Source organism: Pseudogymnoascus verrucosus, assembly GCF_001662655.1.
Source record: "Pseudogymnoascus verrucosus strain UAMH 10579 unplaced genomic scaffold scaffold_2, whole genome shotgun sequence".
Lineage (NCBI taxonomy): Eukaryota > Fungi > Ascomycota > Leotiomycetes > Thelebolales > Thelebolaceae > Pseudogymnoascus > Pseudogymnoascus verrucosus.
Genome location: NW_017263653.1, coordinates 90,813 through 115,601, shown reverse-complemented (window position 1 = coordinate 115,601; position 24,789 = coordinate 90,813). Strand labels below are relative to the sequence as shown.

The 24,789-nt window shown below is 47.6% G+C and overlaps 10 protein-coding genes across 10 annotated transcripts; 4 read left to right on the top strand and 6 right to left on the bottom strand.

Annotated features, from left to right (window-relative positions):
- Positions 1–69: 69 nt before the first annotated feature.
- Positions 70–1,851, bottom strand: VE01_00668 (uncharacterized protein). The gene is made up of 3 exons (XM_018270196.2): positions 1,665–1,851; positions 478–1,616; positions 70–413 (listed from the first exon to the last, which is right to left on the bottom strand). The coding sequence occupies exons 1-3, from the start codon at positions 1,750–1,752 to the stop codon at positions 207–209; spliced, it is 1,434 nt and encodes a 477-aa protein (XP_018134919.1). The 5' UTR covers positions 1,753–1,851; the 3' UTR covers positions 70–206.
- Positions 1,852–2,468: 617 nt separating this feature from the next.
- VE01_00667 (uncharacterized protein) lies at positions 2,469–4,555 on the top strand. Its single transcript, XM_018270195.2, has 2 exons — positions 2,469–2,933; positions 2,984–4,555. The coding sequence occupies exons 1-2, from the start codon at positions 2,661–2,663 to the stop codon at positions 4,532–4,534; spliced, it is 1,824 nt and encodes a 607-aa protein (XP_018134912.1). The 5' UTR covers positions 2,469–2,660; the 3' UTR covers positions 4,535–4,555.
- A 306-nt stretch (positions 4,556–4,861) lies between these two features.
- VE01_00666 (uncharacterized protein) lies at positions 4,862–6,857 on the bottom strand (the record flags this gene model as incomplete). The annotated part of the gene is made up of 5 exons (XM_018270194.1): positions 4,862–5,118; positions 5,180–6,439; positions 6,487–6,511; positions 6,569–6,673; positions 6,729–6,857. The coding sequence occupies 5 exons, from the start codon at positions 6,855–6,857 to the stop codon at positions 4,862–4,864; spliced, it is 1,776 nt and encodes a 591-aa protein (XP_018134913.1).
- Positions 6,858–7,639: 782 nt separating this feature from the next.
- VE01_00665 (uncharacterized protein) lies at positions 7,640–9,278 on the top strand (the record flags this gene model as incomplete). The annotated part of the gene is made up of 4 exons (XM_018270193.1): positions 7,640–7,793; positions 7,855–8,090; positions 8,156–8,331; positions 8,381–9,278. 4 exons carry the CDS (start codon positions 7,640–7,642, stop codon positions 9,276–9,278), a joined length of 1,464 nt encoding a protein of 487 aa, XP_018134910.1.
- Positions 9,279–9,497: 219 nt separating this feature from the next.
- VE01_00664 (uncharacterized protein) lies at positions 9,498–12,291 on the bottom strand. Its single transcript, XM_059463292.1, has 5 exons — positions 11,167–12,291; positions 11,001–11,117; positions 10,055–10,946; positions 9,985–9,990; positions 9,498–9,872 (listed from the first exon to the last, which is right to left on the bottom strand). The coding sequence occupies exons 1-5, from the start codon at positions 11,374–11,376 to the stop codon at positions 9,511–9,513; spliced, it is 1,587 nt and encodes a 528-aa protein (XP_059320095.1). The 5' UTR covers positions 11,377–12,291; the 3' UTR covers positions 9,498–9,510.
- VE01_00663 (uncharacterized protein) lies at positions 11,941–14,067 on the top strand. The gene is made up of 6 exons (XM_018270191.2): positions 11,941–12,274; positions 12,328–12,516; positions 12,567–12,588; positions 12,638–12,749; positions 12,887–13,183; positions 13,243–14,067. The coding sequence occupies exons 1-6, from the start codon at positions 12,080–12,082 to the stop codon at positions 14,018–14,020; spliced, it is 1,593 nt and encodes a 530-aa protein (XP_018134916.1). The 5' UTR covers positions 11,941–12,079; the 3' UTR covers positions 14,021–14,067.
- Positions 14,068–15,495: 1,428 nt separating this feature from the next.
- VE01_00662 (uncharacterized protein) lies at positions 15,496–16,985 on the top strand. Its single transcript, XM_018270190.2, has 4 exons — positions 15,496–15,755; positions 15,811–16,510; positions 16,559–16,766; positions 16,815–16,985. Exons 1-4 carry the CDS (start codon positions 15,665–15,667, stop codon positions 16,908–16,910), a joined length of 1,095 nt encoding a protein of 364 aa, XP_018134917.1. The 5' UTR covers positions 15,496–15,664; the 3' UTR covers positions 16,911–16,985.
- Positions 16,986–17,738: 753 nt separating this feature from the next.
- Positions 17,739–19,050, bottom strand: VE01_00661 (uncharacterized protein). Its single transcript, XM_018270189.2, has 4 exons — positions 18,793–19,050; positions 18,534–18,726; positions 18,266–18,385; positions 17,739–18,086 (listed from the first exon to the last, which is right to left on the bottom strand). The coding sequence occupies exons 1-4, from the start codon at positions 18,997–18,999 to the stop codon at positions 18,046–18,048; spliced, it is 561 nt and encodes a 186-aa protein (XP_018134914.2). The 5' UTR covers positions 19,000–19,050; the 3' UTR covers positions 17,739–18,045.
- A 1,430-nt stretch (positions 19,051–20,480) lies between these two features.
- On the bottom strand, positions 20,481–22,767 carry VE01_00660 (uncharacterized protein). Its single transcript, XM_018270188.2, has 3 exons — positions 21,328–22,767; positions 21,021–21,258; positions 20,481–20,941 (listed from the first exon to the last, which is right to left on the bottom strand). Exons 1-3 carry the CDS (start codon positions 22,646–22,648, stop codon positions 20,626–20,628), a joined length of 1,875 nt encoding a protein of 624 aa, XP_018134915.2. The 5' UTR covers positions 22,649–22,767; the 3' UTR covers positions 20,481–20,625.
- A 1,315-nt stretch (positions 22,768–24,082) lies between these two features.
- Positions 24,083–24,490, bottom strand: VE01_00659 (uncharacterized protein; the record flags this gene model as incomplete). The annotated part of the gene is made up of 2 exons (XM_018270187.1): positions 24,083–24,367; positions 24,431–24,490. 2 exons carry the CDS (start codon positions 24,488–24,490, stop codon positions 24,083–24,085), a joined length of 345 nt encoding a protein of 114 aa, XP_018134741.1.
- Positions 24,491–24,789: the final 299 nt, after the last annotated feature.

Genomic DNA, 24,789 nt, shown 5'->3' with positions numbered 1-24,789 from the left:
TCATATCTGTGCAATGGTGCAATGATGTCCATTAAATCTGTCTGTCAATTCGGTCCATCAGTTCTATCCATCAATTTTGTCGATTAATTCTATCCATACTCGAATCTACAAACAAGGTATCATATGTCTAACTCGACCCCGCCGAACCTCCCCCTCTACTCTCGTAAAACGCCATCAGAGCCCCGCAAACTCACAATTATGCTCTTTCATGACAGTGGCTTCTCTTTCTTCTCTGCGTCCAGTCGGTTTGCGAGCCCTACCTCCCCTATCTCCCGCTGAAGTTTCTTATCCACGATGGTTACGCCGATTTCTTTGATCACAAACCACGCTGGTACAATAGCGATGGCCCACAGACCAAAGTTAAGATAGACGCTTCCTATAGAGCCCATGATAGGGATGGAGTTGAGGCCGTACTATGCTCTAGTCAGCAGCAGTCACAATGAAATAGAAAAGAGGTGTCATAATGGATGGACTTACGCTGACGGCTTGGGCGGCCGATTCGGTTCCTCGAAGTAAACCAGCAATCCGCACAACTTCCGCTTCGGTAGACGCGAGATTTCCGACCACAAAGTAGAGATACATGTAGTTCAATTGAAAGCCAGCAACCCAGAACAAGAACAGTGCGAATCCTTTCCCGAATCCCGGGTCAACCCAGTCGTAGGTGGGATTCGAGCGATGGAAGTCGGTTACGAGGATGGTAGCCCAGATCCACCATGCGCCCTGCAGCCCGAGAATGATCACAAAAGCACCTCGCGCGCGAGTGACCAGAGAGAGCTTGTTATGGTCTAGAAAGGCGCCGAGAAGGTTGCCGGAGATGATGGCGACGATCCCTGATAGGAATGAACCGAGGGCACGAGCACGCACGCTAAACCAGAGCGATTGGAAGGTGAACATCACAGCTTCAGTGTAGACACCTTGCGCAATCAGCGGAACAATGAGGAGGTAGTTGCGGCTGAAGAAGAGGGAGGTTGTGGCTTTGATCTCGTCCCAGATTGAATTGGTGATTTTAAGGCTGACGGGGATGCCATCACGGCGCTGGACCTTCGAGGGCTTATTCAACAGCAGGCCCGCAAAGGGCCCCAGAGCCTGCAAGGCGATAAATGCGAGGTAAACATTGTAAGACACCTTGCCTGCCTTGTTATTGTTGACATTCAATCCTAGGTTGATGGCGCCGCCGAGGACTTGACCGCCAAGACGAAAGGAGAGCCAGAACCCGAGGAACTTTCCCTGGTTGTAGGGCTCAGGGTAGGAGAGGGCAATGGCTGCTTCGGCCATCCAAAAAACACCCGCGGACAGTCCGCACAGGGCAGCACCGAGGATGACGAGCCATTCATTGCCAAAACGATTATTGGCATACAGACCGGCTGCATAGGGAGCGTAACCCATTGTGCCGACTATCAGCGTCCATTTGATGCCAATCGCGCGGACCACTACGGACGAAAAGAAGCAAGACAGTACCATGAGGCAGAAAGTCAACGCGTTCGCAGTATTAACGAGGTATGGCTGTTGCTGGCCCCCTGCGCCGAGAGAGTTCATAGCTCCCCATATTCCTGGTGCGAGAAAGTTGCAGACGCCCAGTATGAGGGCGTTATAGAAGGTTGAGCGATACCATTTGACTAGAACATATTAATTTCGCAATGAGAAACGTGGTTTGCAGTGCGAACCTGGGTGAGAACGGTCTGCGCTACGTCCCGGCTCTCGAGTAGCTATCTCAGCATCAACGGCCACGGACTCAATGGACTTCTCTGACATTATGAGTCGGCTTTGGAAGATTTAGATAGTTGAAACTCGATGTAATAAATGGAAAATGAGAAGGCAAAAATTGTGACTGGGCGCGATATATGATCTAGGCGACTCCCTGGCAATGCAATTGCGAGATCGCCCAGCAGATTTGGCCATGTACCGCGGCATTGCGAGAAGCGTTTGAAGCTACCATTTCACGTAGAACTTCGCACAGTCCTCCGTGTATATGCCGAGAGACCGCGTGGCATTAAGATGGCTCCTTACGGTCCTATCTACCCACTAGACCTGTGGGCAGCTTTGGTAGCACACTCGTGATACCAGCATCTGATCACGACATCGCCATGTTGCGCAGGCGTTCCGCGTTGCTGGCGCCAACATCAATACGGGGCCAGATAAGGCCGATAAAAGATTGAACCATGGTATTTATTACGGTGTCATATAGAACTTGTGTAGAATTATGAGCTGGACGGTGAAGTGGTTGAAACAACTAGGTATGGTTATGAGAATAGGATGACTAATCGCGACTCCAATCTGCGAAACATGTCTTTCGTGGCCAAGCCAGTCGGGCTGTCGTATCAACATGGCACAAGGCACAGTGCTGCAAGCCATAGCCATTGTTAACAGCCACCAGAGCTCAGTCACACTCCACGGTCCAGTCTTTCCTTGCCAAATTTCAAATGCCCACAACGGCATTCGCGACCATGACGTGCTTTCCACCTCCACCCCTCACCCCTCCCCACCCCTCTCACGACCACCTGCTACCCCTCCTCTCCCCTACCTAGTTGACCCCACTCATTTGTTGCTATATACTCACTCGCCTCTATCACTGCCAACATCTTGCTCTGGCTGGCATTCCATAAGGTAGCCTGCATCCCCTCTAGACCTGTCACCATCTGCACCACATTGCATATTTTGAAATGGCTCCCCATGCGGTAGCCGCCCAGGCCGACAGTGCCTTAACTCTCGATCCCCAGCTTGCGAAGGCTTCTCTAAAACCATCAATAGTCAACCAAGCGCCACTGAGGACTCTCTTCCCGCCCCTGGTGATAGAGGAGCACCCGATCGACGAGGTCCCGCGCCTCAGGGTAGTCGTCGTGGGAGCTGGCATCGCGGGGATCAATGCTGGGATACTATTGCCTCGCAAGGTCCCAAATATTGACCTTGTGATTCTTGAGAGACACGCAGATCTGGTTCGTCCCAATGCGCCCATACTGTGAAATTAAAGGCTGAACCTCCGTAGGGCGGAACCTGGCATACCAACGTGTATCCCGGCGTCAAATGTGATATCCCCTCCGACGTTTATCAGAGCACCTTCGCGCCCCAAACTACCTGGAGCGAAAATTATTCGCCCGGCGCTGAAATCCAGGCTTACTGGAAAAAAGTGGCTCAAAAATACGACACAGAGAAGCATATTCGATATGGCACATCCGTCACACGCGCTGACTGGTCGGATGAAAAATCAAAATGGGTCCTGAAAGTTGTTACCAATGGCCTAGAAACGGTCGAAGAGGCCGATTTTCTCATTACCGCAACCGGCCATTTCAGTGACCCTCGCCTTCCCAATTACCCCGGCAGGGACGAATATGAGGGCCATCTAGTACATTCCTCGTCTTGGGATCCAGCATTTGACCCAGCAGGCAAGCGAGTTGCGGTAATTGGTAATGGCGCCTCTGGCCTTCAAATTGTACCTCAACTACAAAAATTATCATCACATGTCGATCATTACGCTCGAAGCAAGACATGGATAGCAGGGTCGTTCACGGGCGAGGAACTACATAGAGGGCCGGGACGAACACCGCCTCCGCAAGACCCAGAGGCCTACCTCAAGCACCGCAAGAAGTTAGAAGAAGCATCATTCTCCCGCTTCAGTACGATCATAAAAGGTGGCCCAACTAATGCCAAGTCCAAGGAAACGTTTACCAAGTTAATGTCCAATCGCCTTGGTGACCGCACCGACCTGCTGGAAAAGATCACCCCAGACTTCTCGCCCAACTGTCGTCGGTTGACTCCTGGCCCTGGTTACCTTGAAGCAATCACGCAACCAAACGTTAGCTACATATCCACACCAATCTCAAAATTTACCAAAACCGGCATTGCACTCCAAGATGGCACAACCCACGATTACGACGCCATAATTTGTTCCACGGGGGCAGACACCACATTTGCCCCGCACTTTCCAATCGTTGCCAATGGAATAAATCTCCAAACTGCTTGGCGGCCCGGCGTAGGCCCTGAACACCAACCTGGCTTCCCCGATAGCTATCTCGGCATCGGAGCGCCTCAATTCCCAAATTTCCTCCAAATTCTCGGCCCGAACTCTACAGGACTGGGCGGTACGATTCCTCATGCCATCGAAACACAGGTAACCTATGCCGCGAAGATTCTGCGCAAGGTGTCCACACAAGGCATCCGCACGATTACACCGAGCGTTCAAGCTACTGCTGATTTCAGGGCCTACTGTGAATCCTTCTTCCCTCGCACTGTGATGAGCGAGAACTGCAGCTCGTGGTATAATGGAGGGATTGCCGGAGGCCGTATTCATGGGATCTGGCCAGGCAGTGGCACCCATGCCGTCCTTTCAAGGCGTGATCCGAGATGGGAAGATTTTGACTACACCTACCGAAACGAGCAGGGCAACCGGTTTGCGTGGTTTGGCAATGGGTGGACTACAAAGGATGTGAAGGCAGCTGATGGTCAAGAAGACCTTAATTTTACGCCGTACTTGAAGGTAGAGAGCGTGACTGGAGACATCGATTTAAAGGCACTCCATGAAGATGGATTTGAGTTGTGAATATTTATTCATAAAACCAGGATCATCCAAATATAATTTATATGAACTTAAAACTTAATCGTTTATGTTATTGCTGTGGGAATGTTTATATGACTATGTATTGAGGACAGGTATATAGGCTGGGACCTCTAGGGGTCTAGGGTTTAGCTTGTGGAATATAGGCCTTAGGGTGAAGATACTGTGAGCAGCTGGGTGAGTATGTTGAGTGGGGTCAGTGAAGCAAATAAGTGGATCTGACGATTACAAAGTTTCCGTCTCAATTTCATTCCACAACTACGATAGCAAATCTATATATTATCTCTATGCCCTAACATGGTAGGAATATGGCTACAAATCCCACCAGCTCTCGTGCCACTCTCTCAAGTCCACCTTCTCTGGCGGCTTTAAATATGGAGTTAAATCAGAACCAGGGACCAGCTCCTTTTTGGTCCAGCCATTCCCCCAATACGCAAAACGGTTTTTAGATTTATTTTCTGATCGCAACTCGTACTCGAAATCTTCCCACCGCGGGGAGCGGCGTACAAAGTTGGCATGTGCCGCACTTCCTGGCCAGTGGCCATGGATGCGTCCACCTGGCCGACCCCCTTCAGCAAAACATAATGTAAGCGTGTGATCGCATCCTGAACGAGTCATAGGGGAGCATACCATTGGTCCAAGAACTGCATCCTTCACTGAGCACTGTCTTGGGAAAGAACGCGTCGCTGAACTCGACAAAATCATCTGCCGCAGCCTTTGATGGTACAATTGTCCGGATTCCTTCGGTGCTAACCTTACGCAAGACGCGTGCAATGTAAGTGACTTGAGTTTCCACACTGTGTGGAAGAGTTCCGGAGTGCCCAGCGGCATTGGGACCGTGGATGAAAAACAGATTTGGAAATCCCGGAGTGGCAACTCCAAGATATGAAAACGGAAAGCCATACTTGCCCTCGGGCTTCCATGCGGAGCTCAGATCTACCCCATCAGATACGATAGGGAATGGCGTGGCATAATCAATATTGGCACCAGTCGAGCAGATTACGGCATCCACGGGGCGATGAACTCCATCTGTGGTCTCAATACCGTCTTTTGTAAACCGCTTAATGGGCGTCTGGATAAAGGTGACATTCTCCTTGCCCAACGCTTCAAGGTAACCGGGTCCAGGCGTCAGTCTGCGACAATGAGGCGAGAAGTCCGGGACAAGAGCGTCAAGCAGCTCTGGGTTATTCTCTAATCGCTTTGCCATTATCAGTTTAAAATCTCCCTTTGCTGTTAGATTCTCCTTTGAGTTTTTGAACAATCCTGCAAAGCGCCGCCAGTAAGCATCCTCGAGCGATTTTCGGTAAGCCAAATATTTCTCTGGGTCTTCGAACTCCTTCAGCTGATCTGGACTGAAATACATTGGCTCTGCCTTTCGGTCATGTCCGCCAAAAGATCCTGCAATCCAAGTCCGTGACCGCGCGTAGTGATCGAGATGCTTGACGACTTTCTGCAGCTCTGGGACAACTTGAATGCCACTTGCTCCATTTCCTATAACGGCTACGGACTTGCCAGTCGGATCAAATTTTGGATCCCAGTTTGAAGAATGCCTTAGATGGCCTTGGTACTCATTAATCCCAGGGTAGTCAGGCAATTTCCAGGCATTAAAGCGACCAATTGCAGTGATAAGGATGTCGAACTTCTCTGTAACAGTTTCCTGACTTCTTAGATCCTTGACTTTCAATAGCCACTTCGCTTCTTCCGGATTCCATTGAGCGTGCTGGATATTATTGCTGAATTTGATATATCGGTAGACGTCGTATTTTGCTGCGACACTCTGCCAGTATGCTCGAATTTCGTGGCCCTGAGCGAATTCTTCTGTCCACTGGCTATTCGGAGCAAAAGTACTTTGATATACGTTTGCTGGCACATCGCATCGGACACCAGGGTCTGTTTTACGTTAGACATCTTGAATTAAGTAGCTTGTGTTGTCTCACATATATTCTCAAGCCATGTTCCGCCCTATACAATCATTAGAATATTTCTATCAGAACAATACGGGCTGCGGTAGAAACGTACGACGTCACTGTTTTTCTCATAAATCGTCAAATCTATCCCTGGAACTTTAGCTGGGAGGAGTATGCCTCCCGTTATTCCAGAAATACCAGCCCCAATCACAGCTACCTAGATGATTCAACGTCAATATTTATTCCCCTCGGAAGGGAAAGCCGACCCATACCCGCAATACTGGCACCGAATCAATCGGATGGTCTTCAAGCTCGAACTTTGGATTCGCTGCCGGGGAACTAGTCAGGTGCTGTGACAGGTTTTCAAGCCTTATTTTTGCTTTTTGAGAAGCTGTAGCCATGGTTCTCATTACCAAAAACGTGCAGAAGAAGCGAGGACACTAGATATACAAACAATCTGTTTACTTTCTCCCTTGTAGTTTTCTATGTATTTACTACGAGTTATCTAATATGGATAGTTTTCAAATATTTTGACATTGGCAGCCGACGTCGGAGAGATTAACCCCCACACGTAGGCGTCGTCAGACTTGCGTCAAATTGTGCAACTGTTAATATTCCTCATCCGCCAGCAACGATACCTCGTATGTCGGCGTTCTACTTGACCGACCGACCCTTCTCGCCCTCTACATTGATTAGATCATCAAAATATTGCCCACGGCCATAGCATCCTTTTCGGCTTATCGTAGTTTTCCTTTTCCAGGGAGGGGTCCTAGAGCCCAAATTTATGGGGTACCGATGGCGCCACTACAGGCCTAGATGAGGCTGCCGCGCAAATCTTCCGCGCCCTCATTTTCTATTTTTGAATAATCCGGCAATTATTTTGCAGTCCAGTTCTCCTTCCCTTCAGTCACTGAAGCCGTTTGGTTAGCTCCTACTTACGTTTCCCAGTCACTTTCTTTGGGAGCCTGTTTACGTCACCGTGGTTACATACAACCATGTCTCCCGAATCAGAGTTAAGGCCCGGAAGGGTAATACAGGCCCTCTACTAATATGCGGAGTGCGAGGTAGTTTCAGTGTGACCGTAGCTAGATATTTGATATATATATCCCTTGTCTCCCATGCGCAGTATTGGCCCCAGGCGCTGAAATCTAACATTTGACCTGGATATATTTGCTTGTTCAAGATGCATACTAAACGCCAAGGGCGAGCCTTCTGGCACTGGTATGCAAAAGACGATACCCCCGAAGAAAGGAAGCTTATCGTTAAGCTGGATCTCCTTATTGTGCCATATGCCGTTCTTGCGTATTGGATAAAATACATCGACCAGTCGAACTTGAGTACGCATGCCTGCCTCTTCCATGAGCGTTTTTGCCCAAGAATAAACTAACTCCATACTAGATAATGCCTACGTATCTGGCCTTAAAGAAGACTTGAATTTTCAGTCAAATCAATTGGTTAATCTTAATGCCATGTACACTGCAGGAGCGGTCATTGGCCAGCTACCATTTACCATCTTATTTCCAATGTTTCCGATGAACTACACCATTCCCGCTCTTGAGGCTGGCTGGGGCATTTTCACCCTCTTGCAATATCGTGCACAAGGCTACGCGGAACTCATGACATACCGCTTTTTTGTTGGCATCTTCGAGGCAAGTGATATATCCGAGGCTGGCAGAACATTTACTCATTGTAATTTCAGGCCGCCTTCTTCCCAGGAGTGCATTTCGTCCTGGGTGCTTGGTACAGAGGCGATGAGCTTGGTCGCCGAGGTGGGGTTTTCTACGTCGGCCAGATGCTGGGAACTCTCACCGCGGGCTTGATTCAGAGTGGAGCGTCCTCCAATCTTGATGGCGTGCGAGGGCTCGCTGGCTGGAGGTGAGGAAACCCCACTACAAGAAACTCTATTTCTGACATTGTTTTGTAGATGGATGTTTATTATCAGCGCCTTAATGACCATACCCATCGCCATTGCTGGAGTAGTTATTTGGCCAGGGACGCCAGCTAAACCAAATATGCTTATACTCACAGATCAAGATCTAGCCCTGGCCATCAAGCGCCTGAAGGAGACGAAGGCAGATACTACTGAAGAAATAAAACAGGGAAAATGGCAGCTGGTACGAAATATTGCAATGGACTGGAAAATATATATCCTGACACTCTGGGCCGTGTTTTTTTGGAATTCAGGATCGACATCCTCCGGAGCCTACCTCCTCTGGCTCAAGAGTCTGGATCGCTTCTCTACCCCTGAAGTCAACCAGCTCGGGACAACAGCACCCGCCCTCGGAATATTCTACGTTCTCTTCGTAAATTTTAGTTCCGATCTTCTTTGGGGCCCGAGTGGTGCAATCGCTTTTGCTCATGCCTGGAATTTCACCGCCATGACTATCCTCGCCGTATGGAAGGTCCCCGAGTCAGCCAAGTGGTTCGCGCTTAACAGCTCTTACATCCAAGTCGCCATGAGCAGCGTCCTCTATGGATGGGCAAACGACATGCTGCGCCATAACGCGACGGAGCGCTCTATAGTCATCGTATTCATGAACCTGATAGCACAGAGCACGACGGCATGGACGAGCGTGCTGGTATTCCCGACGGTGGAGGCGCCGCGTTTCCTCAAGGGCTTTACGTTCTGTGCAGCAAACTCAGTTTTGCTGGTGCTGTTTACATACTTTGTTGTGAGGCCGTACTCGCAGGCGCTGGAGAGGAAATATGAATCTGATGCGGATAGCGAGGTTAGCGCCCCAGAGTTCGAGGAGTCGGGAAGTCGAAAAGGCATGGAGAGGGGTAGTAAGAGTGGTACTGCTGCTACAGAAACCACGGTATGATGTTTTATTGTATGATGTTTTATTTAATACTATGGAATGAGACAGCAAAGAAATGTGTGAGGTTTTACGCGTGATTTTGATGGCATTGCATCATATAGCAGCAACAAAGCTGGCTACTCATCCCGCGCTTTCAAATGTAGTTCGTCGAGCAAATGCCGCTATGTGTTCTAAAGTGGATATGAAGCTCTATCCAGGCTATCTATAGTGTAAACCTTTAATTCTGCATACTATTTTATACTACGTCCAACTGATCAGTTTTTTTGATCAGGCCCTTCCCATAGAACTCCCGCTCCTCAAACACCTTGACATCATCCTCAGCAAACACCCTCCCGCTTTTTTCAGCCTTTATTCTAAGCCTTCTGATTCTCTTAAGGTCGAACTCGACGTTCCTTGTCAGCCACCATGTCCAAACATTGGCGACCCAGCCAAGACCAATGGCTGTTGCACAGATGGCGAATGGTACTTTATAACCATTGTAGGCATACCGCGATTGGAACAGTTGGGGGCCTATGACACCGCCAACTTGCCCCACGGAGGATTGAAATGCGAGTGTAAAAGCCGTGCCAGTGGTGCCCGCTAGCGTAGAAGAACGCCCTAGAAATCCGAATTAGACATTGTGTGTGATGGGAGCTGTGCTGATATAACACGGGGAAAACATAGGAAACCAAAAACAACTGCAATGCTTCTATAATGCGGGGAAACGTACAACTCCCTAGAAATACAGTTAGATATTGTGTGTGATGGGAGCTATGGTGATATAACACGGGGAAACTTGCAAAAAGGTATAAAATATGCCGAGTAAAACATTGTTCCTAGCACGCATGCCATATACACCGCATACTTGTTCTTTGTGGCTGCAAGAATGATGAAGAATGTAAGAGCACCTCCACAAATCCACATGATGTATGCGGGGCGAGTAAGGTAGGCGCGGCTAAGAAACCACCCAGAGAATATGATTGCAAGCACGGAGGCAGCGGCTGGGGGTATATTGAGAAGCTGGTTCTTAGGAAGTCCCGCAAACCCAAGGTTGGTGGTCACGGTCGGTAGCTGCCAACTCAAACCGTACCCCCCGAAGTTAAGGAGAATCTGCGAGAGCATGAAAGAGTATGTCCGAGGGTTTCGCAGTGAAGCAAAGATTTCGCTTTTGTCGAATTCTGCGTCGTTAGTCTTTGGTGCGTTTTCTGACAGTCTCGTTTCTAGATAATCTTGCTCTCTCGGTGTAAGCCACGAATTGGAACGCTGTGACTTAGGGTAGTCTGGCAACACGAAGTACACGACGAAAGAGAACAAGATGGTGGCGATGCCCTCCAAGAGGTACACCCACTTCCAAGCGCTTAGGCCGCCTAGCCCATCCATATAAGAGATACCATATGCAAGAACGGCACCGACGATCCCCGAGCAGTTCTGGAAACCAAACATCCACATGATAGGCTTGCCCATCTCATCGCTTCGGTACCAGCTGCACAACTGGGCTGCGATACCAGGAAACATTCCGGCTTCCATCATGCCGAGGAAAAACCGGGCAGCATACATGCCCTCCTTATTCTTCACGGCTGCATGGCAGGCCAGGACAATCCCCCATGATAGGAAGATGCGGAACTGCCAGTTCCGCGGCGACACTTTCTTGAGCAAGAGGTTGCTTGGAACTTCAAAGATGATATAACTGATCTGAAAGATGTTAGAAAGCGGAAGCTAGATAGGAGAGTTTCCAGTTTCACAAACAAAATATATTGATTGAACCCAGTTGTACTGATCAGCTGTCATGCCGAGCTCGATTAAGACATTTGAAGGCTGTCCCACTTGCAGAACCTTGACATTGGCAGCATTTTGATAGTCAATCTGCGATTTATTAGCGGACATGTGTGGCTTATGGGATTACAGGCCCAACATTTTTGATAATGTACATAAGCCCAATGAGCCAGAGGAATCTCCGGTCAACTTTTCGCCTGATGGCTTTATCTTCCTCGGCACTGAAGGAGGCGAGGAACGCTCTGGGATCCGCTGCTGCATCGCTCTGCGAGCTGCCGAGCGTCACAACGGAGGCCAACCCTGGAATCTTTGCCTTCGTCAAATCGTCGTCTCCCAAATCTGAGGCCATGGTGTAATTAGCTGACTTTCAAGCCAGATGCCTCCAGTTCAAAAGGCCAATAGTTTCAGCTTGGGTATATATTTGACAACGTGGAAATTCGATGTGATTGCATCAATAATTTATATGAGAAAGGTACCAAAGTAGGCGTGTCTCGAGAGTGGGGTGGGAAAAAAAAGTGAGCTGCCGGCATCCAAGGATGATTTCCCATCTTTCCCAACCATGCAGGGACGGGCATAAACAGCTCTCAATTGCCGATGATGGGTCCAGATGATTCCCTGTTCCTTGGTCGTACGTGATTCCTCGTGGATAGCTCGCCATCCGAGACCCCACCAGCACAACGTGCGGCGTGGGGCATGACCACCACAACTAATCAGGTAGATGGGAAGAAAACGTTCAGGGCCGGCCGATCGGTGCCTCGTGTATCTGTGGAGAGAGATAAGAAATATATGAGAGTGGGGATGAGGATGGGCGGGGGATAACATGGCGTGACATGGAACTGTAGCGCATGTTGGGAGTAATGTTCGCGGGGTCGTTTGGAGCTGGACGAGAAGGATTGTGCTCGCGTATGTTGTCATTGAAAGCCTGATGGCGTGCGAGCGACGCCGTGCCGGTTTGCCATTGACCGACGAACGTGAATATTATGAAGCTGCCCACTCTCTAATTACCATGCCATCTAAAAAATACCATTGAGTCAGTCTTTCTTTCGTTTGCCATGCCTCGTGGAAAGAGAAACCGTGCGGAAGAGACAACACCGTCGGTCGCGAAGCGGCTGCGAAGCTCGAGCAATGGTGAGGCGGGGCAGGAAACCTCCAGCGTGGAGCCGCAAAACGGACATCAGAAAAAGCAAATCCTGCTCAATGCCTTCGACATGTCGACCGTGGGCCACCTGAGCCCAGGGCAGTGGAAGGTATGTATGGTTGTATGTTGCTTTTAGGTTGGGGGAGCTAATAGGCGAGACAGAATCCGAACGACCGCTCGGCCAACAAGCGCGACCTTCAGTACTGGATCGACCTCGCAAAGATCCTGGAACGAGGAGGCATCAATGCCCTCTTTCTCGCTGATACGTACGGCGGGTACGATACCTACGAGGGGAGTCTGGATAATTGTATCAGGAGGGCGGCACAATGGCCAGTGACGGACCCAACGATTGTGAGTTAGAGACCCGCCTTCTGTTTATTATCACTGACACTCTCATAAAGCCCATAAGCGCGATGGCAGCCGGTAAGGATGTCCCGCATTCAATCCCTCCATACTTGCTGATGTCAAAAAGTTACGAAGAACTTGGCCTTCGGCATTACTGCGAGTACGTCATTTGAACCGCCATTTCTACTCGCAAAGCGCTTCTCAACTCTTGATCACCTCACCCGAGGCCGAATTGGATGGTACGCGCGCCAATCTTTTCGTTCTGCACTCGTATCCACTGCCTCAATTGCCCCGCTCTTTTATTTCATTCATTTTATCACATGTGACTTACGAATGATGACCCGCCCACTTACATAGCAAAGCTAACGCCCATAAGGAATATTGTTACCTCGTGGAAGAAGAGCGCGTTTAAGGCCATCGGAATCGATACCCCCATAGACCATGACCAAAGATACGCGCAGGCGGACGAGTATTTGCGCGTCCTCTATAAGCTATGGGAAGGCTCCTGGAGCAAAGACGCAATCATCAAGGACGTAGCAAATGACTCCTACATTGACCCGGATAAGGTGCGGCAGATTAACCACCACGGCCAGTTTTTCAACTTAGAGTCAAGGCACATCGTGGACCCTTCTCCTCAAAGAACCCCGTTCCTGTTTCAGGCGGGGACTTCCCCGTAAGCTTCCCCGATCTCTGCTACCCAACCTATGGCAACTTAACTGAGATCCGACGTAGAGCCGGGTCAGCATTTGCCTCCAAGCATGCCGAAGCAATATTCGTGACAGGTCACGACCCTTCTGTCATTGCCCCCAAAATTGCCAACATCCGCCGCCTTGCCAAGGACGAAGGCCGCGACCCAGCCTCCTTGAAGTTCTTTTGCACATTTACTCCCATTATCGGCCGTACCGACGAGGAGGCTCAGGAAAAACTAGCAGAAGTAAAGAAATACGCATCAACAATCGGGGGCCTCGTGTTGGTAAGTGGGTGGACAGGGATAGACCTCTCAAAGTTGCCGCTGGGCAAGGAAATCACCAAAGAGGATTCATTAGAAGCACACAAAGTTACGTCGGCTTTGAGTGCATTCACTACAACAAGCAAAAATATCCCAAAATGGACCCCTGAAGTTGTAGCAGAGATGGCATCAATAGGTGGCCTAGGTCCTGTCTCTATTGGGTCGCCCTCAACTGTCGCAGATGAACTCGAGCGTTGGGTGGCTGAAGCAGATGTTGATGGTTTCAATCTTGGCTACGTGACTACGCCAGGGACATTCGAAGACGTGGTAGATCTATTGGTCCCTGAGTTGCGTAGACGTGGCATCTACCCCCAGGAGTCAAATGATGGCTTGACGGCCCGGGAGAAGGTTTATGGGTCGGGACAGGCTCATTTGAGGAGTGACCATACGGGAAGCGCATACAAGTATGACGTGTACAAAGAAGATCCGCCGTACGTTAAGGACGCATCGGAGAAGGCAGGACTCAATGGAAATGGTAATGGTCGATCTAAAGCAGTATAGGACGGACCATGATAATCATAAAATATGCACTGCAATATAAAATGTTGGCTTATTTGACTCCGAACCTTCCAGAACAGACTCCAGCGAACAGAACAGATGTAAACCCAGACCCAAAATTCCGTCATTCGCCATAATGATGAGAGATGAGTGAGAGCTGTCCTAGTAAGAGAGCAAACATGGCAGATAGCTTGTCAGACTCGATGCGAGGCAGGCCAGTCAAAGTGACACCAGTCACTCACGTACACCCTGTAAGAAGCACCAAATCCCTATAGCAGCTATAACAAAAATACATCGAAACCTACATATCTTATACTCAATAATAAGTATATCGATGTGTTGATGACAATTGTTTCGAAGGATTTAGTATGGCTTCTTCTTGTCGTCCTTGTTCTAGTGTAGCTACCGTCGTGCTCGGCGCTTGCTCCCATCTACTATCGAGTGTATTCTGAGTAACGTGGCTGCTAAGTTGGATATTTTCGAAGGGCTGGACATCTATGGTAGGACTTGAATAAATGGGTGGCCCGTCTACTGTCACGCTCTCATCGGCTAGGCATCGTTAGTATTGACAAAGTTTCGTTCCAATCATGTACGACTACCTTGAGGAGGGATTTCATATTTGCTAAAGAACGCTCGCCATCTTTCGATGGCACCAGAACCTGTCAACGAGTGTTCTTTCCATTCTGCCATTCGGGACATTTTATTTGCGTTTAATTCTCGCGGGGCCAAATCTGGAGGTATGAACAAAGAAGTAGAATTCGGCAGGTTCACAAAATGTTGGTCATTTTTCAGACTTCTCAACTGGGCCAGAGCAGTATACAGTGCTGCTTCGGTCTCATTAAGCCGCTGTTCTAAATTGCCAAGGTAACCTGTTGGGATTCCTCTGCGAGATATCAGCTTTAAGACATCAAACTACCAGCACATCACATAACGCACCTCTTGTTGCTTTCGCTATATTTACATTCCAGTTTTGCCGCCTGACATTGTTCGCACGATGGCCTGGCTTGAAGTCAGCTAATATATTTGTCGTTTCATTTGCACAAGCCTACAATTGACGATCACACTGTCCACAAATTAGCGCGAAGGGTCACGCAAAGCATACCTGGGATGGGGATTACTTTGCATTTCTTCCTTTTGCAAGGCTCACACGAACTCCCTTGATTTTCCATCACGTGCTCATCAATCGTCAACACTTTGCCTCGTCCTTGCCGCATGAAAGAAACCCCTGGAAAATCACAGGTTTGGTACCAGCGGCGTTGCGATCTTTTACGATCTCTTCGTTGCGGGGATCGTTTCCCGCATGTCATTGTTGTCAAGGGACCAACGTTCAACTAAGTGGGGTTTGGTCCAGAGAAACGAGTTCCAGTTTAGGGCGGACGACGTGGGACTCCGGAGAAACGATGATTATTAAGCAAACCTGGCCAGATTCTAGTGCGGGGTAAATTTGGAGACAGAAGGCGGCCTCACTCACAGCACAGGCTCACAATTATCAAAAAACACAATGTATCAATTAATCACGATGGTCTATGCCCGGGGGTTGAGATAAGTAGAGTCCGGTGTTTACTTCAATATAGATCGTGGGAACATAACTTACCTTTCACTCCACCCATTATTGAATTTTAAATATTTTCTGTGAATTAATTCACTATGCCCGCGACTTTGGACGGAAGGGAATCTCTCTTACCATTAGTTCCGCAAGAGATTATCAAAGTAGGGATCAATGGATGGGGAAGAATTGGTCAGTCGCCACGTAAAACCTCTCTGACGGTTATGTCAATCTAACATCTGTGAAGGCCGCGTCGCATTCAGAAACTCTCTATCTCGAAAAGATATACGCATAGTGGCAATCAACCACACATGCGCCTCGATAGCCGATATCATTCATCAAATCCTCTTTGATTCTACACATGGTCCTCTAAGCCGGAGTGTGGATGTCAAACAAAACGCTGTTTTTGCTGTAGACGCAAACACCCTGTCTGTCTGTGGAGAACATGTGCATTTGACTTCGGAACGAGATCCCAAGTTTTTGGACTGGACGATTTCAGGAGCGGAGTATATCATCGAAAGCACAGGCAAATTTACAACTTCATCACTAGCCAGTCTTCACATCGAGCATGCCGGGGCAAAGAGGGTACTTATCTCTGCCCCGAGCAAGGACGCACCTACATTCGTCTACGGTGTCAACACCTCACAGTATCCCATCATAAACCCTCCAAGTATAGTATCATGCGCGAGCTGTACTACTAATTGTCTTGCCCCTCTGGCAAAAACTTTGAACGACAAATTTGGTATTGTTCAGGCCCTTATGACCACAGTCCATGCCTCTACAAGATCACAACCTGTACTGGATGGATACAGCAAAAGAGATCGTCGAGCCGGGCGGGCCGTGCTGGGAAATGTTATTCCGACCACAACTGGTGCAGCAAAGGCAGTTTCGACTGTGCTTCCAGAACTGGCTGGGAAGATGACTGGCATCTCTCTCCGAGTTCCAACGTCAGCATACAGGTCTTACTGTCGTGAATGTTGCTAACACGTCTATAGCAACAATGTGTCGCTTGTTGACCTGACAATAAATTTCGAACACGAAACTTCGCTAGCGGAGATCCTGACACAACTGGAACTGGCTTCAATGGGTCCTCTGCAAGGCGTGTTAACAGTCGAGCACAGTGAGCTAGTCAGCTGTGATTTTCAGGGCAATCCTCATAGCTGCGTAGTGGATGCGAAAGCTTGCGTTGAGCTGAACCCCAAGGTAATGTGCCTATAATGAAACTATTTAACTGGAACTAACGAAGGGAAGTTCTTCAAAATCTTAGCATGGTACGATAATGAGTGGGCGTATTCATCTAGGTTGTTGGATATGCTCACCATGATGGCTAAATTTGATAGATTATAATATAATATAAATCACGTAGAGTTTATCTTATAAGTAAGTATATACTTATAATGTGGTGCTTAGTTTAAACTGTGCGATACGTAACACAAATATAAAACGTGTACGTCTAGTCCGTGTAATTTCTATGTGACGCAAAATATAAGCTTTATCTGAGTCTTGCAGAGAATACTAGTATTTCATAATCCACCAATGTTACTCGCAGTGACCGATATATTATCAGATCCCCCTTTGTGACGACCCTCGAGTCAGCAACGAGATGTTCGACTACTACTATTATCACACCAACAATATAGCCATGCCACTATCTAAGCGTCCAAAGGATGCGCGAAAACCCAGAAGACCAATCGTTGTTTGCCATATACATGGCTGCATCTGTTAGTCGGATACCAAGTAGTTGAGAGTATTGGGTATGCCTTTTTCAAATACACACGGCATACTTCCATCAGCCAACTATGAAACCGACGAATGAGTTCCACTTGGAACAATTCCAGTGCTTGACATTGGCCTTAGAGGGGCCGATTTGAAATAACCGTTTTTGAAAGGAGTACCCGTTTTAAGGGAATAAAATAGGATGAGACTGTCCTCACCTATAACAAAAAACATGAAATTATCTGCGTTGTCATATTAGCTTTATTCTGTGAATCCCGGATTTTTATGAAGAGCCGGGGGGGATGGGGGGGTTGCAAACCAGCAATTCTAACAGCACTTGATGGGTCAGACTTTGCAATGTGTGTTACGCAAGGCCAGCCATATGCTGGGGAGCCTGTTAAAGATTCGCATTTTTCGTCCACTAACATTATTTTATTAATTAACCATGGTAACTAAACAGTCCGCATTAGATAGTTTGGTGTTTGGATTACTCACACCAATTATTGCCAGCTCCAAGAAGAGACTGACAATGGCTTAGTTCGTGTACCATTGTGCTAGCTGCAAGAGACTTGAAGCTTTGGATATAACCTTGGCCATTAGTATACGTGTTCCCGGACAGCTTCCGAAATGTGTTTCCATTATTAATGTCTGCAAGCCAGTTGCTTTGACAGAGAGTCAAATAATCGTTATTTCCGGGAGAAGCAGACAAAACGAAACCGTATAAATTGCTATCACGGCAGCTTCCGCCGAGTTTGTTGAAATTCTCCTAAGTATTTTCATGGGGGTTGAAGTACTGAAAGTTGCCCTCTGTAATAATTAGTTACAGTAGTATCTTTGGATATTGCAAGAGCATCTCTAAAGGAAATCAATTATCCTCAATACTGTTTCTCTAAAAACAGTGATGCAATAACAGAAGGTTATCTTCTCAGAGCTTTACGCATCTTAGTGATAACCCCTGCACCTTTAGTTTAAAAATATTAACTTACTGTCTCGATTAGGTGGATTTCCTTGGGGGTCAGTGTCAAGTAGCCAGGAGTCGTCGCAGAAGATATCTACTTTCAAAGATAGCAAATCATCGAACTGCGACACGAGTCCAGTTGCGGTATCTATAACATAACTTAGTTAAGACAAACGCTGAATACTGTAATGTGAAACAGTAAAAAGGTTCCTGCCCACACTAATAATAATGTTGCATCTCAACGCTCTCTCGATTTAAGAAAGGAAGTTCAACTTATTTGAAATGCCAGCACTGACTTCCAACTTTCTTTATACGCGCAAGACCAGCAGAATTTCCCTGTGGGTTTGTAGAACCATAGTACACCTCGCCAAAAATAGCTTCGAAGGTGCGTAGAGTGGACAGCTGAAGGCTATTCCTCCCGGAAAAAGATGATGGTCTCGTATTTAACCAGTTGTATAGGTCTGCTGTCCTATCAATTGTAACCTTCAGCTATATATAGAGTTAATTTGCCTCTATCGTTTGTTTAGACTAACAAAGGACACAAAGGCTGCTTACCATGTCCTCAGCATCATTCAATGAGGCCATCAGACTTAAAAATTCCTGGCTATTGCAGTTTGCTGGACCAAAGAGGCCCCTCGCAGCAAGGCGCGACGAAGTATTCATTGGTGAGCCCCATGTTTTCTCTATTAGGCTTCCGAGTAGGATAGCCCAGTGCATCCACGTAAGGAGAGAGATCCTAAATACAGAGAATGGAGACATCATGGATGAGTTGCCAAAAATGGAAGTGATGCAAAAATTTACAGTTGCTCGGGGGCACCAGTAGTAGTTGAATATGGAAGTCTAGCGATTACAAATAATAAATTAGAAAGGATTTTCGAACTACTCAAACATGGCCCCCTTCCACGATCCTAAAGCAGTTAAGCTTTCTGGTCGGACATAGAATAAAAAGTCTGCGAGGCTGGCGATGCTATCCTACTTTGGCTATTTGCGAGCCTTTCTGTGCACTCTAGTTATTACCTAGCAGGGGTGTTTTTTTGTACTCATTCACCGTCGGCCTACACCCCCTCCCCCCCCACATACACACCCCTACGCCGCCGCTATCCCTATATACTTCTCCTATACAGCCCCTGCGGCCTCACCCACATTCATCCTACCAGAAAAAGCACCACAAAAGCATCATAGCAAGTAATGTAAGGAGAGTACCCATTCGAGAAGCAGAAGGGAAATACTTTACATCACTATAGCCCCAATTCTATACGAAGCTCCATACCCACATGGTAGCGCATATATATCGTTAACTGCACTGTAACCACACCACCTTTCTCTCGACAGTAACTCAATACTCGCGTCCCCTGTCGTTGTTGGTTTAGCTAGTCGGACTTTATTAGGTATCATGCGTATCGAAGTATGTACTATAAATCAGGTTAATCTCCCGTTAGTATGTAGAAAGCTAGTAGGGATGCGGTAAGTAGGTATATTAACACTAGGTTCAACCTGTCATCTCAAACGCCAAAGAGTGGTGCTGCCTATAGTTCGGACGAAGCTTGAACTTAGTCTCAGCCCTGATTTCAGCCGTTGCTACAATAGCTAGGGGTATCGCATTGCTACTAACTAAGGGTTTTATGCTATAAAAGCATTTTTAACAAGCTTTCTCATACGACTCAGTATTGGGGGCCTCAGACCGCGATTAGTATATAACGAACCCATCAGCCGACATTGTTAGACTTTGGCGTATACTGCGATCCATAAATAGCCGTAGATATGATGTTGGGCCTCGTATTTCCAACCTAATTAGTCAATATGGGTCCTGGCACACTTCATCTTACGGGAATGTCCGGACGTCCGCCTGCTGTCTCGGAGGCCGACGACTCCACAGCCTAGAGTACCTATCCAGGGATGTGGGGCCGCTACGATGGCACGTAGTGGGGATTCTACGTCCAACATCAAACGGCGGGGCATGCCCCCAAAAGTAGATGCATCGTGTCGATCGGAAGTAGCGGCCAGGGCTATGTAATTAGAGCACAGACCTTTGCAAATCCTTCCAGCGCCGCGCTTCACCTCTGTACCAACCAATACTGAAAGACTACATAGCTATCTACGGTATTTTAATCATCATCGTTCGTAAAACCTAGTTCTGCCTTTCTATCGTCCCCGACTCTTCCCATTCTACAGCAGTAAGTTATTTTTGGCCTATCAATTCATTTGCAATAGAATGCAGCAAGTGGTAAAACAGAGGGCTCATGGCAAATACATATCTTTTACATCGAGCATTGTAGATTTCGTGATTTACAGCCCAAGACGTTAAGGGCTACAGATGACAAAATGCAAGCGTACTAGTAACCAATCTAATAACACGAGTGAATAGATGGGTATCCCCTCATACCTCCCCTAATCCATCTTCTTCACTGGTTCAAATATTGTCAGAAACCTCGATTCCGCACCCCCACTAGCAATCAACCGCAGCGCATCGAGTTGGAAGCCCATCCTCTCATATCCTCCTTCTTTAACCTGGCTAACGAAATGGGCGTACCACCCCGCCGCTTCGGAGGCACAACGCCACCATCTCACGCTCGTATAGCAGGCCATCTGTTGACTGTGGCCATCACGAGAGAAAGTGCCCACGGACCAGCCGCAGCCGTAGTTTTGCATTGGTTTAGGTCCGTAGCCTCCTACAATGTGTGGGCCGTACTCGAGCTTGTTGATTCTGGGTTAATGTTAGCTCGGCTGATTTACATGTGCAGAGGGTATGAAGAGGTTCTTCTTATATTTGAGGCTAGACTTACTTAGTATAGTCACTAAAGGCTTGTTGAAAAAGATCTTTGTCTCCAGTTGGTACGAAGAAGTGCGTAATTTCGTATGCCGGCATTTTTGGAGACTCAGTTTTAAAGATATGTGATACATCAGGCATTTCGTGTACCAAAACGGGCGGTTGCACTTTAGAAGTAAACTCCATAGCGTCTGCGACTCTCTTTCTAGATTTTTCTCGTTGTGTTGGTAGTGCCAGAGAGTTGACAGCCCAGACTATGAACATTTAAAAGAGAACAATAGGTTAGCATTCATAGTGCTGCAACAGAATTAATTTGTACTTACAGACGAGCAGCTGAAATATATCAGTCTTTATGTCAACACTAGGCGTTGATGTGAGTGAGTCCACATGTGCAACTAAAACAGCTTGACAACCCTCGTAGGACTCTATCTCCCTTCTCAATTGTTCAACTTGATCAAAGAGATCACTGGAGAGCATAATCATGTCCTCATTTTTTACCATGCCGGAAGTAGGCACGATTCTGATTTCAAACATGTCCAGAGCTAGCGGTCTCGTATCCTCACCCACCCATAACTTCTCTGCCTTCCTAATGTCTGATGTCTTAATAGGCGCATACATCGGCACCGACTCGTGAAACTCATTCATCTCGCCCATACGCGGAGCGAAGGAATATGATTTGGTACGTAGGCCACCTGGGAAGCTACCCTGTCGACGGAAGTGAGGGAGTGCGAGGAGATCGGCCGTGCTTCGTGCTGTGCATTCAATGACGGGCGAGGGTCTGAAGTTATACACTGGATCCAGGTCCACGCGAGACAACTTGGCTGAGAATCTAGTGAGACATACGGATTTTGATAGTAGTAGTTGGGCGGCATTAGTGAGATCCTGGTTGCTGGAGGCTTTGTAGTAGTCTGTTTCGTTCCAGATTGCTAGGCTTGTCAAAACATCTGGCAGCTTCCTCGCTCTTTCCTGGCCGACGGAAGAGAGGGGATTGAATGATGCGTAACGCTCAGCTATATTTGTGTAGTAATCGACTTTGGTATTCTTAACAGCTGCAGCCTGCAGATGTATTAGATCCCCTTCGATGACAGTAGTTTCGGTGCCCGGGTCAATAGATAGAAAGACAATCTCCATGATCTTTTCGGGGCCATAGAGGTATTCAGGGTGGAGATTAACTGTCCTGTTAAGTGGATTTCCCCTAAGCATGCCTGAAATGAGCGACACGCCAGGCGACTGTTGGAAGCTTTTCCATGCCCAAACAGCCGCCCACTGTATAAGCAACACCAACGCTGGTTCAGACGCCTCGATGTCCTGACCCCAACATAGTTCAACGCAGCCACGAATGCAACGAATATAATCGAGAGACGCATGCCATAACCGCGCTGCCGCGCTCTGACAGTTAAGAACATCGTAGCCAGGCTTAAGTGGAAGCCAGATCATGCTTAGGACGTATTTTTGCGAATTAGAACTCTGCCGCTCAACTATACACGTATGCCTAATGGGGTCGTTTCGATAAAAAATGATGCCGTCAACTGCGGGCCCGATACGCGTGTCAGGTGGCATTGGATTGAGCGAAAATAGAGTTGATGGAGCATTAGACCTTTCCGAGTTGGAGGCTGTTGCCGGATTTGGGACATGTTTAAACATTAAGAAATGGAACAATAAAATATTATCGCTTAGGTCGAGATGGCAAGTGCTCGATGTCCTGATTTGATTTTGGTATACGTTATGGAGGGGAGGTTAAGATAGTAACGGTGATAGAGACTGTCGAAGCTTTCAATGGTGCGTCTTGGTTCGAACTATAGTAGGTAAAGGTAGATGACAAATCAATTGTCACGGGACTGTTTATTTCTAGTTATCGTTGGGTCGCTCACTGCGATCGGGCCAAATGCGCGATTTTGCAGCAGGGATCATTAACAAGGAATCATGAAGTGAACAGCCAGACGATTGTACATAATCACCATATGCCACAAACAGCACCCACTCGCTATGAATAAGATTATAGTACACACTGGTATTTATCATGTAGCTGTGGCTTCATTTGCAAAATATATATGCTATATTAATCCTTACTACCATAATCCTGCGTTTCGGTGACAGGGCAATGTCTCATCTGTAAAAGTTGGCTAGACATCAAACACCCACAACACCAATGGATAGAATGCAATCATCTAACAAGTCGGGAAACAAGCCATATCGTAGAAAGGAGTGGATCTAGAACTTCCATTAGGCGAGAACGAAATGGGTCCATATCTTAGATGGCATTTCTCTCCTTGAACGAAAAAAAAGCTTGAACAGGTAGGTGTATTCAAGCACTCTGCCGCACAGATACCAACACTATAAACATAAGGGCTGCCTGTATCGTATGAGGTAAGGGCTCTAACGTTTGATGCTGCTACCGGGACTCCAACTCGGCTGCAGTAAGGTGCTGCAGCCGCGTCGAGTGCACAAGAGGCTGACGAGGGGCACGAAAAGCAGGAACTTTCGTAGTATGGGTTAGATCCAGAATTTCCGGTGGGAAAAAATGAACTTGGACCATATCGTAGATGACATTCGTTTCCTTAGACAAAAAAGAAGCTAGTATAGGCAAGTGTTTTCGAACACTTTGTAGAACAGGCACTTAGGCTGGAAACATAAGGACTGCCCGTATTATATGAAACGAGCGCTCTAACGCCTACTACGGCGACTGGGAGTCTAACTCTGCCATAATAGTTTCTAGACGGTAGAGGTGAGATTGCTGCACATGGAGCAAGACTAATGCAGACATAATCTCCTGCGAATAGTGTAGAGCATGCTGTACCAACGGATGGGTTCCAAGCACAAAACTGTTTGAGACTTATTCCAGCACTTGTAACAATTGCTCCACATTGATCGTTAGCCTGGACGAGATGAAATGCACCGCAGCTAGACGTCATTCCTAGCTGTATAGGAGTTGGAGTAGAAACGTCATTTCCGGGAGAAGTTGTCGAAGGTGCTAATGACTTAGTGGGTGTAGACCCTCCGATGACGCCAATGCACAGACAGTATCCTGCCTATAGCGAGCCGCATGATGACCTAACGGCGGGATTCCAGAGATAGAAATCAGAGACTCACACCAGCTTCGGTGGCAATTGTTCCACACTGGTCGTCAGCGATAACCAAGCGGAAGCTGTTGCAAGACGTTGTCATGCCCGATTGATAGGGTGTAGGAGTTGAGATGCCATTGCCTGCCGATGTGGTTGTGGCAGTGGTTATGGTTGTTGGCGTGGTTATAGTGACAAGGGTTGTGCAACCGCTTGCGCTGGTAGGCGCTGCTCCTCCAAAATTCTCCTCGATGCAGAATGCGAAGCTGTCTATGAGTTGGCAAGATGGGCCTAGAATTGGATTCTAGTCAAGCTGTGTTAGTATACACCCCCATCGAAATGTAGTGTAAAGAATGGAGGAACTTACCATTGCCTCGAATTTAGCAATAGTTATTCCATACGTAGTAGCAATTGACGTACAAGTCATTGATGAGGTCACAACTACCCAGCCACTGCAGTCGCTAACAGTTAGGGGGCAGGTGTTGACCCCGCTAGAGGTGCCACAAGGAATCCTGCTACCAGAGGGATGGCCAGGAAGGAGGAGATGACGCGTAAGAGCAGCATGATGATACTTAATCACACGAATGACTGACGTATAAGTCTGAAGTGAGTAGAAATTGTAAATATTAATGGCATCAGGGAATTGGGATTCTAAATAATCCAACATCAGCATCAGCAGCTGTGTTCCGCCCAATAATGCTTCCCCCACGCTACGAAAGTACTCAT